At 36.8% G+C, this 13,649-nt stretch overlaps 1 protein-coding gene across 1 annotated transcript in view; it reads left to right on the top strand.

The window, feature by feature from the left end:
* thoc6 (THO complex subunit 6) overlaps positions 1-13,446 on the top strand; it is a 247,387-nt gene extending 233,941 nt beyond the window's left edge. The window contains exon 13 of the mRNA XM_090374235.1: positions 13,342-13,446. Coding sequence (XP_090230361.1) covers positions 13,342-13,425 — 84 coding nt within the window. The 3' untranslated portion in view covers positions 13,426-13,446. The remainder of the gene's footprint in view (positions 1-13,341) is intronic.
* Positions 13,447-13,649: the final 203 nt, after the last annotated feature.

Below are 13,649 nucleotides of genomic sequence, written 5' to 3' on the forward strand. Positions count from 1 at the left end.
ATTGGAGGCAAATTGCTGCTATGGATAAAGGGGTGGTTGAGAGGGAGAAGACAGAGAGTGGTAATCAATGGACACTGCTCATCGTGGACTAAAGTTATTAGTGGAGTCCCTCAGGGCTCAGTGTTGGGTCCATTATTGTTTTCTGTATTTATAAATGATATTGATGATGGTATATCAAGCTTAATGTCCAAGTTTGCAGACGATACAAAGGTTGGCAGGGTTGTCAAGGACACTACTGACACTATGCTGCTGCAACAGGATCTGGAAAGGTTGAGCAGATGGGCTGAGAGGTGGCAGATGAAGTTTAACATTGACAAATGAAAAGTACTACACATGGGAAACAGCAACCCCAGAGCAACGTATCAACTCTGTGGTACTACACTGACAGTGGTAGAGAATGAAAGGGACTTGGGGGTGGTTGTGCAGGCAGATATGAAGTTCTCTGAGCAGTGCAGACGGGCTGCAAGAGTAGCTCATGGAGTATTGTCAATGATATACAGGAATTTTTCCAGCAGGGATAAGGAGGTGATTACTGTATACAGGTCTGGAGGCCTCATTTCAAGAAGGATGTAGAGCTGCTGGAACGAGTACAGAGAAGGGCAACAAGATTGGTGAATGGAACAAAGGGGTGCTCTTACGAAGAAAGGCTTAAGTTTTGCAAATTACAGTGTCTGGAGACTAGGCACCAGCGAGGTGATCTGATAGGGGTGTATAAAGCCTTGAATGGTTTAAGCATGCTCAATGCTGATGGGATTCTTCCTCTAGCTCAGAAAAATCACCTGAGAGGGCATAAATTCAAATTGAGGAAAGACAGATGTAGGATAGACGTGCGGAAATTTGCCTTTAGCCAGCGGGTGGTTGGTTGGTGGAACAGACTTCCATCCCTTGTGGTGGAGGTTGATAGCCTAAATAAGTTTAAGGCTCAGCTGGACAGCTATTTTGAACAAACAGAGGGGTGAAGTGGAAGTGGGGTTTTTTTTGGCTGATGCTGCATAAGCTTGCTTTCTTGCATCAAATGCCTCTACTAATGCTAATGCTAAGAAAAATGCATGGGATACGTACAAATTAACACGTGACACAGAAGCCTATGATAGATACAAGTTGATCTGTAACCAAGTTACAAAGGAGGTTAGGCAAGCGAAGGCAGATTACGAGAAATCTTTGGCAAGGGATGCAAAGAAAAACAGCAAAGAGTTCTTTACTTATGTAAACTCCAGAAGGATGGGGATCAATCAGATTGGTCGACTTGATATCAATGGGTCAACAGTTGATGATCCTGCTCAGGTAGCTAACAAACCAAATGAATATTTTGCATTGATATTCACACATGAGGAGTTATTCAGCAAGGGGAATGCCAGGGGTATATTCCACTCTGGCAGTAAGCTAGAGAATCTTGTAATAACTGAGAGTAAAGTGGAGGAGAAATTGTTGAAGATAAACATAAAAAAGGCACCTGGGGTGGATGGGATCTATCCAGTTATATTAAAGGAGGCAACAAAGGAAGTAAGCAAGCCCTTAGCCATAATTATGGGAGCTTCCTTGGACTCAGGGGAGGTACCCACAGACTGGAGATGTGCAAATGTGACCCCAATTCACAAAGGAGGATCAAAGGCTGACACAAGTAATTATAGACCTGTGAGTTTAACTTCTGTACCAGGAAAATTAATGGAGGCACTGGTTAAAGAAGCACTGCAGGATCATCTAGATAAGACTTCAGTTATAGCTCAGACACAGCATGGTTTTGTTAAAGGGAAGTCTTGCCTGACCAATTTGATTGGATATTATGATGCAGTCAAAAAAGAACTGGATGCAGGGAATAACTTTGATATTATATACTTGGAGCTTAGAAAGGCTTTTGATACTGTTGCACATGGAAGACTGCTGCACAAATTAGAGCAGTGTGGCAGTGGAGGCAAATTGCTGCTATGGATAAAGGGGTAGTTGAGGGGGAGAAGACAGAGAATGGTAATCAATGGACACTGCTCATCATGGACTAATGTTATTAGTGGAGTGCCTCAGGGTTCAATGTTGGGTCCATTATTGGTTTCTGTATTTATAAATGAAATTGATGATGGTATATCAAGCTTAATGTCGAAGTTTGCAGATGATACGAAGGTTGGCAGGGTTGTCAAGGACACTACTGACACTATGCTGCTGCAACAGGATCTGGAAAGGATGAGCAAATGGGCTGAGAGATCGCAAATGAAGTTTAACATTGACAAATGTAAAGTACTACATATGAGAAACAGCAACCCCAGAGCAACGTATCAACTCTGTGGTACTACACTGACAGTGGTAGAGAATGAAAGGGACCTGGGGGTGGTTGTGCAGGCAGATATGAAGTTCTCTGAGCAGTACAGACGGGCTGCAAGAGTAGCTCATGGTGTATTGTCAATGATTTATAGGAATTTTTCTAGCAGGGATAAGGAGGTGATTACTGTATTCCATTGTATAAGGCAATGGTCAGGCCACACCTAGAGTACTGTATACAGGTCTGGAGGCCTCATTTCATGAAGGATGTAGAGCTGCTTGAACGAATACAGAGAAGGGCAACAAGATTAGTGAATGGAACAATGGGGTGCTCTTATGAAGAAAGGCTTAAATTTTGCAAATTACAGTGTCTGGAGACTAGGCACCAGCAAGGTGATCTGATAGACATGTATAAAGCCTTGAATGGTTTGAGCATGCTCAATGCTGATGGGATTCTTCCTCTTGCTCAGAATAATCGCCTGAGAGGGCATAAATTCAAATTGAGGAAAGACAGATGTAGGATAGATGTGCGGAAATTTGCCATTAGCCATCGGGTGGTTGGTTGGTGGAACAGACTTCCATCCCTTGTCGTGGGAGCTGATAGCCTAAATAAGTTTAAGGCTCAGCTGGACAGGTATTTCGAACAAACAGAGGGGTGAAGTGGAAGTGGTTTTTTTTTTTTTTTTTTTTGGCTGATGCTGGATAAGCTTGCTTTCGTGCATCAAATGCCTATGGTAATGTGCAACAGTATCAAAAGCTCCTGAAATCCAATTATATGATATCAAAATTATTTTTAGCATCCATTAGAAGTCAAAAATATAAACCAACGCACTAGCCAGCAGACATTTTATAGTGACCTCTGCCATGTTTATGACAGTTGTTGGATGCCAAAAAAATAAATATACCGATATGAAGCTATCAATAGAGATTTTGAAAGCATTAAGTTAAATAATGTTTAATTTTAATATACTCATATTTGGAGAACAAATTTTTTTTTATAAAATTGAAATAGCCCAATTCCAGAATAAAAAAAAAAAAAAAAAAGGGAATCTTAAAAATGTCTAGGGTGGGGTAGGTATGATGAAACTCTTTATCTGAGACTGTACAATACTAATAATGTAGCTATGGAGTGAAAACAAGCTATAAAGAGTATTCTCTTTCCCACCAGGAAATATCACCATTGTTGCTGACACCAAAAATTAACCTTGGCCATTTCCACTTGGGTGGGTGGGGGGGGGGAGAGAGAGAGAGAGAGAGAGAGAGAGAGAGAGAGATCACAAAGGTGCTAAGTTCATTTAACATTTGGGGTGCTATCCTCTCCACTGCCCTTATTGCTTTACTGGTGATCCAAAAGTTTAACCAGTGACTCCATTATTTTCCCTGGAACAGAAGTCAAACTAACAGGTCTATAATTACTTGTGTCAACCTTTCATCCTCCTCTGTGGATTGGGGTCACATTTCCACATCTCCAGTCCATGGGTACCTCCCCTGAGTTCAAAGAAGCTCTCATAATTATGGCTAAGTGTTTGCTTACTTCCTTTGCTGCTTCCTTTAATATAACTGGATAGATCCCTTCCACCCCGGGTTCCTTTTTTATGTTTTTTTTTTGACAATTTCTCCTCCACCTTGCTCTCAATTATCACAAAATCACTTAGCTCCCTGTTAGAGTTGGATAAACTTCTGACATTCCCCTACTTGAATAACTCCTCGTGTGAATGTAGATGCAAAATACTCATTCAGTTTATCTGCTACCTGAGTAGGATCTTCAATAGTCGAACCATCTATGTTAAATCGACCAATCTGATTCATCCCCTTCATTCTAGAGTTTATGTAAGGAAAAAACTCTTTGCGGTTTTTCTTTGCATACTTTGCCCAAGGTTTCTCGTAATCTGCTTTCGCCTGCCTAACCTCCTTTGTCACTTGATTACAGACTAGGTTATATCTGTCATAGGCTTCTGTGTTGCCTGATAATTTATATGCATCCCATGCATTTTTCTTCTCTGCCATGAGCCTCTTAATTCATACGACATCTATTTAGGCCTGAACCTTGAACAGTATTTCTTATTTGGTATGAAAAGCCTAGTAGCCTCCTAGATTAAGTCCCTGAAGGCTTCCCATTTAGAATTTACTGTTTGTAACATCATCAGTTGATCCCACTCTATAGAATTTAAAAACTGTCTGAGTCCTCTGTAGTCACCTTTACGAAAACAAAAACCCTTCCCTTTACCCTTGATCGTAGTTACATCTTTAACTAAATCTCACATCAGTATGCTGTCATAACCGTCACGTAGTGGTTCCTTTATCCGCAAATTCCTAATGCTTGCATCATCACTGCTGATAATCACATCAAGGGTATTGCTCCCTCTGGTTGCCCCTTGAACACGTTGCTGTAGAAAACAATCCTCCAAATAAATCCACAAAAGTCTTGCTAGTGTGTGAGTGACCAATCCACAAGTTCCAGTCAGTATCAGGGAAGTTAAAATTCCCCCATTATAAGACGGCCCATTCTATTTCTCTGCAGAACTGTTCATTGTATTCATCATCGTTATTAGGTCTATAACATACTCCTACTCTTATTTTCCTTTTCCCAATGTTTATGTCACCCCAAACAAACTCAACATTGCACTGTCCACCCATGTTAACTGGATGCACTTAGATTTTGTGTTTCTTAATGAACAGCATAATCCCTCCTCCCTTCCTACCCTGTCTGTCCTTTCTGTACACATTGTACTCCTCAAATTCTGCATTCATTATATCTGCATGACACCATGTCTGTGATATCCCAACAATATCCACATTTTTTATCGCTTGACCAGCACTTCAAATTTGTCAAGTTTATTTACTATACTTCTAGCATTAGGGTACATGCAAGTATACATGCACTTGTTCTTACTCTTACTTACCCCAACACAGCCCATGTATTTACTTGTTCCGTGATGATTCCCAGCCACTCTTTAAATCCCCAGCAACTTGCTCTCTAGGCTGCTGCTCATTACAATAGAACATTAACCCACCTAATACTGCCTCGATAGCATCAGCAAATATTCTTGCATTGCAATTTTATAATGAAGAAGAAGAATCTTTATTGCAATGCTTAGAATTAAAATTTACATAATAGTAGTTGCAACAACCCATCACGGCACAGTGGCCAGGGGTTAACAATGTACTACAGAGACATTATTGCCTCAAAAGCCAAAATACATTGGCTTTTGAGGCAATAATGAAATAAAGTACAGGAAAATGGAGAAATGACTTGGGTATACTACATATATATAACATTAAGTGAGAGTACAACCATTTGTTTCAAAATACATACTATAAGGATATACATTGAAGTGCATAAATATGTATAGGCAGTTCTCGCTTTACGAGTTCCTGGGTTTACGAGAGGTTTTTTTTTTTTTTTTTTTTTTTTCCCTCCAGTTCCAGAGACACCATTGTATCGTTAAAATATCGTAATGCAAACCCAATAACACATTGTTTTTTTGGTAATTCATTTCAAGATCTCAGAAGTTGAAATTTTCACTGTATAACTAAGCTATTTATCTCTCTAAAATGTCATGTTTAAGGTTACAAGCGTGACGTTAAGGCCATATAAAAGGTTGTGAGTGTGGTTTGTAAATTGTATTAGTTACTAATTCAAATCATTAAAAATGCACTACACTTCGTTATCATATGTTCCGTTATAAGAACCAATTTTGAATGGCTTTGTGATATTTTTCTAACACAATTTCTGGAAGTCACGACTATAAAACAATAAAAACAAATTGCACTTTCCGGTTTATTGTGCTTTTCTGTTACTGGAAGCAATTATAAACAAGCAGTAGAGTCAGTCTTCTTGCATTTGCGAAAATACCAATAGCTGGAATTGTGTGGTTTTTTACGTTATTATTATGGTGAAATGTATTTCCCCTTACTGAAATCTTCAATCATATAAAAAACAAATAAATTTTTAGAATCTTCTCTTCATTCCTTTTATTTTAAGCTTCGTAAACTTGTTACTCCATGCAAATCGTGTTAGCTGCAATTTGTGTGTGTACCGTTAAAAAATGCTTATGCATGCAATCATGAAATTTATAATTAAAAAAGAAGATTATCTTGGAAACCTCTTGAAGCATTTCTGAAGAAGACAACTCCTTTTGCAACAAACCAGCGAGTTCCAAGCCAATAATGAGTGATCAACGAGTGTGCATTCAGTCGATGATAATGAAGAATAAACATTCTTTAACATTTGTAAGTCATAAATAATTTCTCTGTTATTATAATTTGCTTGATTTTACAGGCTACGTTTTCATTTCTTTCGATAAATCAATCATTGTTTAAAGAAACTAATTAGCTAACTAATTTCATTGTTGATAAGTAACCCCTATTTTAACCTTATATCTATCGGAAATAAATTCCCGCCTTATGAGCGAATTAACTCGTAAAATCAAGAACTACCTGTACATAGTTGTTTTGGTTAAGAATATACATTGCTCAAGACTTAAATTATAATATAGTAGTAGTCTTGGTCACTCCACTGAGTTTTCCTTTCCTATATTGTCGATCTTGACAGAACTTGTTGAATTCGACATCTAAATCCAGGACTCGAGATAGCATCTGCTGGGGAAGAAACCGGTCTGACAGATGAAGGCATCTTTGCAGAGGACATAACTGGGGATTGCTCGTAGACGTGCCGCTGGGATTCTCCATGCACAGTTTTCCCAGAAGGTGGGGGGGGAGATGAGTGTGACTGTTGTGACGAGCCTCCTTTCATTAATGAATGACATGAGCCTTGTGATGTTAAGTGCATTGGCCATATTGGTGGTTCGGAGGTGGAGAGGCAAGCTAAGTTTGTGGCTCGCCCACTTGAGAAGCCAGTACAGTCGGTCCTCGTATAACACGTGTTTACATTACACAAATTCGATCATACACGATTTATAAAAAGGGGAACGTTATCTTATATAACACGAACCGAATTCGCTTATGCACGATTCGCCTTTGTGTTTACAAGAAATGGCAGTCGAACGCGGAATCACTCCAACCGAACGCAACACGATAGGAATGAAGAAGATTCTGAAAATGTATTTGTGTTTTATATCAGTGAAGGGGAAACACATTTCACCATAATAACGTAAAAAATCAACATAATTCCAGCAATCGATATAATCGCAAATGCAATTAGATGGAGTTTACTACCAGTTTATAACAGATTCCACTAGCAGAAACGAAACTGGAAATTGTTTTTATTGTTTTATGGTAGTAACCCCCAGAAATGTGCTTTAGTAAAATGTGGGGTGTTAATAGTGTATCTCGGCCTTTACGGTGTTGTTTATTCAGTTGCTATATGCGCAGCTTTGTTTATGTGTATTAAGCATGCCTCCTCGTTTTGTAATTGCGCTTTATTCCCTAAAAATTAATAAAATACTTAAAAGGTGTGAAAAGGAAATGGCAAAGACCTGCAGATTCAGAGAGAGAGAAAAAAAAAGCAATATCGATAAACAGAGGCGGACTGGATCAAAAATTCTTACCTGGGAAAATTTATAATGGCCTCATACTACGGTTTCTGGCCAAAATCACACCGGCCTCCGGCCCACCGGGATTTCCTGGGTAAGGCTTATGGCCAATCCGCCTCTGTCGATAGAGAAAAAAATATGAAATTGTGAAACGCTTTGAGCGAAATGAAAGACCATGTGATATTGCACGTGCTACAGACCTAAATGAGGCAACGCCGAGAATTACAAAGAATGCGGAGAAAATAAAAACAACTTTCATAGCGAGAACAACTCAAAGTGTAATTAAAATCCATTAGATTAAGAAACAAAGAATTGGAAGAGATGGAACGGCTGTCATCTGTTTGGATAGAAAATCAAACAAAAAACCAAGTTTGCTTACGATAGAAGCAAAAGCATTAGCAATATTTTATTATGTAATAGTCGTAATAAAATACGTAAGCATTTTATTACGACTTACATATTATACTTACGTATAATTTATACTTACGTATTATTTATACTTTCGTATTATTAAATACGAAAGTATTTTATTACGACTCTTTTATTTAATATAATAAATTTTTTACGAATAAAATACGTATTTTATTCGTAAAAAATACTTTTATTATAATATAATAAATAATAAAAAATATTTATTTTTTATTATTTATTATATTATAATAAAAGTATTTTTTATTACGTATTTTATAACGATTAAAATTACCCGATTATTTATTGTGTTTGGTAATGTTTTGGTTCCAAATGTGTGTTCAATCTTGGGTGGTCGGCACCTAACCCCACTTTTCCCATAGGGCCTGTTGTTTATATTGCACGATTTTGCATTGCACGAGGGTTTCTAGGAACACAACTATCGTGCTATACGAGGACAGACTACTCAGATGAGAAAACTGGTTTGATGGTAGAGGGAGATGTTGATGCCCAAATCTCTGCAGCATAGAGAAGTGGCAGATACACTATTGTTGAAATGTATCTCACCATGGTGGATTTGTCTGTTACATGGTGCAGATGTTGCTTACATATACATCTCAGTCTGGCAGCTTTGTGAGGAGTACATCTATATGCTGGCCAAAAAGAAGCTTTGGGTCAAATCTGATTCCTAGATCGATGTGATGTTGGACAAGAGGGATTGAGGGTTGGATAGATTTTTGTTGGCTGTTTCTTTAACGAGTGGACCATGATTTCTGACTTCTCGGGATTGATGCGCAAACCGAATTGTTTCAGGTAGATACATATTGAGGAGAGGTTAGCTCTTCTGAGATTTGGTGAGGGTCTTGGCTTGCCTTTATTGGTGTGTGTACCTTTAGATTGTCAGCATATACTAAGATATTTAACTTTTGGATTACCAGTGGAGTAATAAGGGCAGTGGAGAGGATAGCATTGCAAATGTTAAATGAACTTAGCACCTTTGTGATCTCTCTCTCTCTCTCTCTCTCTCTCCCCTTTTTTTTTTTTTTTTTTTTTTTTTTTTTTTTTCTGGAATTGGGCTATTTCAATTTGATAAAAAAAATTTGTTCTCCAAGTAGACTACAAATTAGTTCTCCAAATATGAGTATATTAAAATTAAACATTATTTAGCTTAATGCTTTCAAAATCTCTATTGATAGCTTCATATCTGTATATTTATTTTTTTTGGCATTCAACAACTGTCATAAACATGGCAGAGGTCACTATAAAATGTCTGCTGGCTACTAAATGAAGTTCACAATCAACAAATTTATTTATTTATTTTTATAAATTGCGCATAAACACTGCCATGCCGTCACTGCGGCCAATATATCTTTCAACCCACAGAGTAGTATTGTACTTTTGTATTAATTTGTGATATTCATTGTATTTTGCTTATTGATCTTTAATAATTTTTGTGGACAGAGAAAGGCAGCCTTTACTAATTTGTTAAGAAAGGAGGGTAGTGTGTTGGTTTATATTTTTGACTTCTTATGGCAATTAATTTGTACTGTTAGCAGTACAAATTAATTGCCATTCTGTGCATTTATTTGCTCTGAAAATAAATTTTTATTGATATTAATTTTTATATTATTTAAATCTTTACTGCTCAAACTATGCACATGAGGGGACATAAATTAAAATTGAGAAAGAATGGTTGAAGGATAGATGGGAAGAAGTTTTTTGTTAGCCAGCCATTGGTGGTTGATTACTGTAATAAACTTCCATCTGATGATGTGGAAGTGGATAGCTTGAATAAATGATTATCTCAGATCCTCTTAAAAATGGCATCAATAAATTGAACATGGTGCAACAATTGCAATTGACCTGGAATTGATGTTATTACAGAGTATTTGTGATATGGCTACCATAAACTAGCTTTAAACTGTTGATTTAAAAGTAATTAACAAGTTGGTGCTATCTGGTGCTAACAAACATATACTTTGTTAATGCATATTAATTGAATTTTGTAATAAATGAATGTGTTTACATAGAAAAGCTTGTTTTTGCGTAGGGAATGATACATGCTTTGTAAAAATGAGAATTTCAATACAGAGTTCTCATGTTAATTTGTTTATGCCATTTTTAAAGGGATCTGAATAATATCATTTTGAAACTTGGGGCTTGAAATTAATTCAAAGAATGTTTATATTAAACTTCATTTAGCAGTTATGGCAGCAAAGTATAAATGGGGAGAATTAAGCCTGGACTGTAAATTATACAAGAGGCTGACAGGATGGAATGAAGTAAATTGAATATTGTAAAAGAATACAACATCCTTTTACCTACTTTGTCTATGATAACCAAATAAGACTTGAAGTGCATGACACTGGAGCAGTGGTATAAAAAATGCGAAACAAATTTGTGGTGCAAAATGTGAGGAGCCTGAAACAAAACAAAACTTTTCGAGTAGTACCAACAAATGCATGCATCTAATTTGCCAGTTTATGGTCCAATTTTGAAAGAAAAGGTGGATTATCTAGCTCAATAACATGAAATTAGCAACTTCAAATGCAGCAGTAGCTGGCTCCAAAGATTTAAGGACAAGAGTAACTTGGTTTCATAAAACGTTTGCAGCAAGTGTGGATAAGTTGACAAAAAAGCCACAGATGGGTTGTGTTCTGTACAGTCCATTCTTGAAAAATATGAGCCTAAAGGATATTTTTTTAATCTTGACAAGACAGGTATATATTTTAATTTGTTGCCAAACAAAATACACGTTGCTTGATCAGAGTCTTGTAATGATGGAAAATTAATTTAACAAAGAATCACTATTCTTTTATGCTACAATTGCAGATAACAATACAAAATTGCAATCACTTGTGGTTGGTAAATTTTCCAAGCATAGCTTATGGGAAAAAATTTTCAGCTTTGTTATTGAAAGTGGACAGAAACCAAAATTTCTTATTAATAATTGCAGCAGTTTTTTTTTTTTTGTTTGTTTTTTTTTAAATATCATATTTATTCAATTTGAAGTTTAAAATGCTGCTTCCAATAAAAAAAATTTTCCTTGAAATTGTGCTGAGTCAAATATATATAAAAGAAAGATTTTATATTAATACAAGTTTGTAACAATACCAAAAAAAAACAGTATGTATGTGCACTTTTTTTTCTTTTACACACAAGCTTCACACACACTGATGTGAAGGTGTCTGAGTTCATGCATAAAAGTCGTTGATTTTTATTGATATATATATTATGTATCATGTATTATTACTGTTTGCTGACATTCCTGAAATGTAAAGTACTGTGCACATTAACCAACTTGTTATTACCTCCAATTTACTTTTCTGTCTTTATTTACCTTCTAGTTTTAGCAACCTATTAAAAAAACTTCATTTATAATTTTAAATTCCACATCCCATTTTTATTTAAAACTTTCAAATCCATCCATACAATTTTGTCTGCATCATAATTAATGGGGTTTTTCTTTCTACTTATTTTATGCACACTGCTCTACTGTTAATATCCAGATACCCCTCCACTGATAGTTCATCGTATTCTATCAAAGTACCACATTGTTAAACATAACTGTAAATATGCTCATAGGCAGACAATAGTACAATTGTGCAATTGTACAATAGTACAATTGTACTATTGTCTGCTGAAAGGCAGACAATAGTACAATTGTGAACAAGCTGCCACAACCAAATTTCCATTCTGAATGATAATAGGATGCCACATGAGTAATCAGTCTATACATGACATTTCAATGGTGCTGAAGATCCCTAGGTTGTAAATTAGTGATGGGTAAATTAGTGATGGGATCTACAATTAGGAATGTACTGACGTTGAAACCATCCTGAAACAACCTCAAAAAAACCCTCCAAAGTTGATGGAAAGCGATAGGAGAGCCCTACAAAAAATCCTCCACTCAGAACACAGATCAATTGTCATGGCACGCACACACACACAAGCCTTCGGTGAGATGATTGAGATGCATATAACAGCATGAGTACACTGTGTAGGACACTGCATGATATGGGCTACCACAAGCCACTAACCACCCTGACTAGTGCCAGATGCCACCTAGCTTGGTGTAAAGCCTGCTGTTCTTGGACTAAAGACCAGTGGAAAGCTATGTTCTGGAGTGACAGGTCATGGTACATGGTCTGCCACACTAATGGTCAATCCTGGGTCTAGTGGATACCCAGAGAAAGCTGCCTGCAGGACTACTTCATTTCAGCAATGATGTTTGGCAAAGCCATGCTTGCTGATGAATGTCTATCTAGGTTGTTGTTGTTGTTATTTGGTTTTTAGGAGCATTAGCAACTAAGGCCATATTGCTCCGGGATATGCGGTGGTCATTCCCTGAATGACCTTTCCGCATCCTCCGTATTTGGTGGTGACGGGCTCGAACCCCGGTCTAATCAAGAAGCGTGTGCTACGCACTGCTGCTCCTTCCCACCTGGCTACGGAGGCGCCGGCTCTATCTAGGTGTTCTGGACAATAATGCATTACCTCTGTTGTTGGACCACACCAGTGAAGATCCATACCTGTGTCTGATGGCACTCCTTGTCATTCTGCTTGGATTGGAATGGAATGTTTTGAGAATATGAATGTCGAAAAGTTGCCTGCCAACCCAGAGCCCTGACCTCAATTCTATAGAGAAGCTCTGAGATGAATTAGCTTGTTGGGTATGTGTGTGCATGTGAGAAGAGACTGTCCAAAAAACAGAGCTGAACTGGTTGCTGCTTTGAAGGACAAATGGTGGGAAATATTGAAGGGTATTTACAGAAAATTGGTGGGGTGTTCCAGAGACTAGAGGCAAAAGGTTTCAGCACACAGTATTAATTTGGCCATACATGTAGCTATAGAAGCAACAGGTCATAGTCTTTAAAAAAAATAAATAAATATCATTAAGCAAGCTTAGGCAGCTCTAAGGGAACTAGTTATATACTTTTCCTTATAAGCAGAAGTGGATAATCATTTAGGAATTATAATATTTTATATTTTGGATTACTAAATATGATATATGGAAATGTGGATTCATCTGATTTTGTTGAATTAAAATTGGCTCATCTGAGAAGAATCTTTTTTAACACTATATATGAGCACTTTCCTGGAATGACCATGTGATTACTGTTAGTTAAAGCCACAACAAGAGAATAATCATTTATTTTTTTATTTATTTATTTTTTTTTTTTTTCAGGTATTGAGTGCAGGAGGAACAAGCTATAAAATTGATATTTGCACAAATTTCATGTATAAGGATTTCTCTCTTGTATTTTCTTAGCTTGATTTCTCTAATAAACTGAATAAAAAAACTAAAAAAAAATTGGGAACTTTGGTGATCACATTTAAATGATTTGTTAAAGCTCAGAAAAGAAAAAAATTTGTATTAACTCTAGTATACTAAACATATAAATTATAATCCTTTTAATATTCTTGAGTAAATGAGAAATTATGCCCAGTGAAATTTGAAAAATATTTAAAAGAGGCCACTTTCACTGAATTAAT

Source organism: Mastigoproctus giganteus, chromosome 5 (genome assembly GCF_048544385.1).
Source record: "Mastigoproctus giganteus isolate SK-2022 chromosome 5, ASM4854438v1, whole genome shotgun sequence".
Taxonomy (NCBI): Eukaryota; Metazoa; Arthropoda; class Arachnida; order Uropygi; family Thelyphonidae; genus Mastigoproctus; species Mastigoproctus giganteus.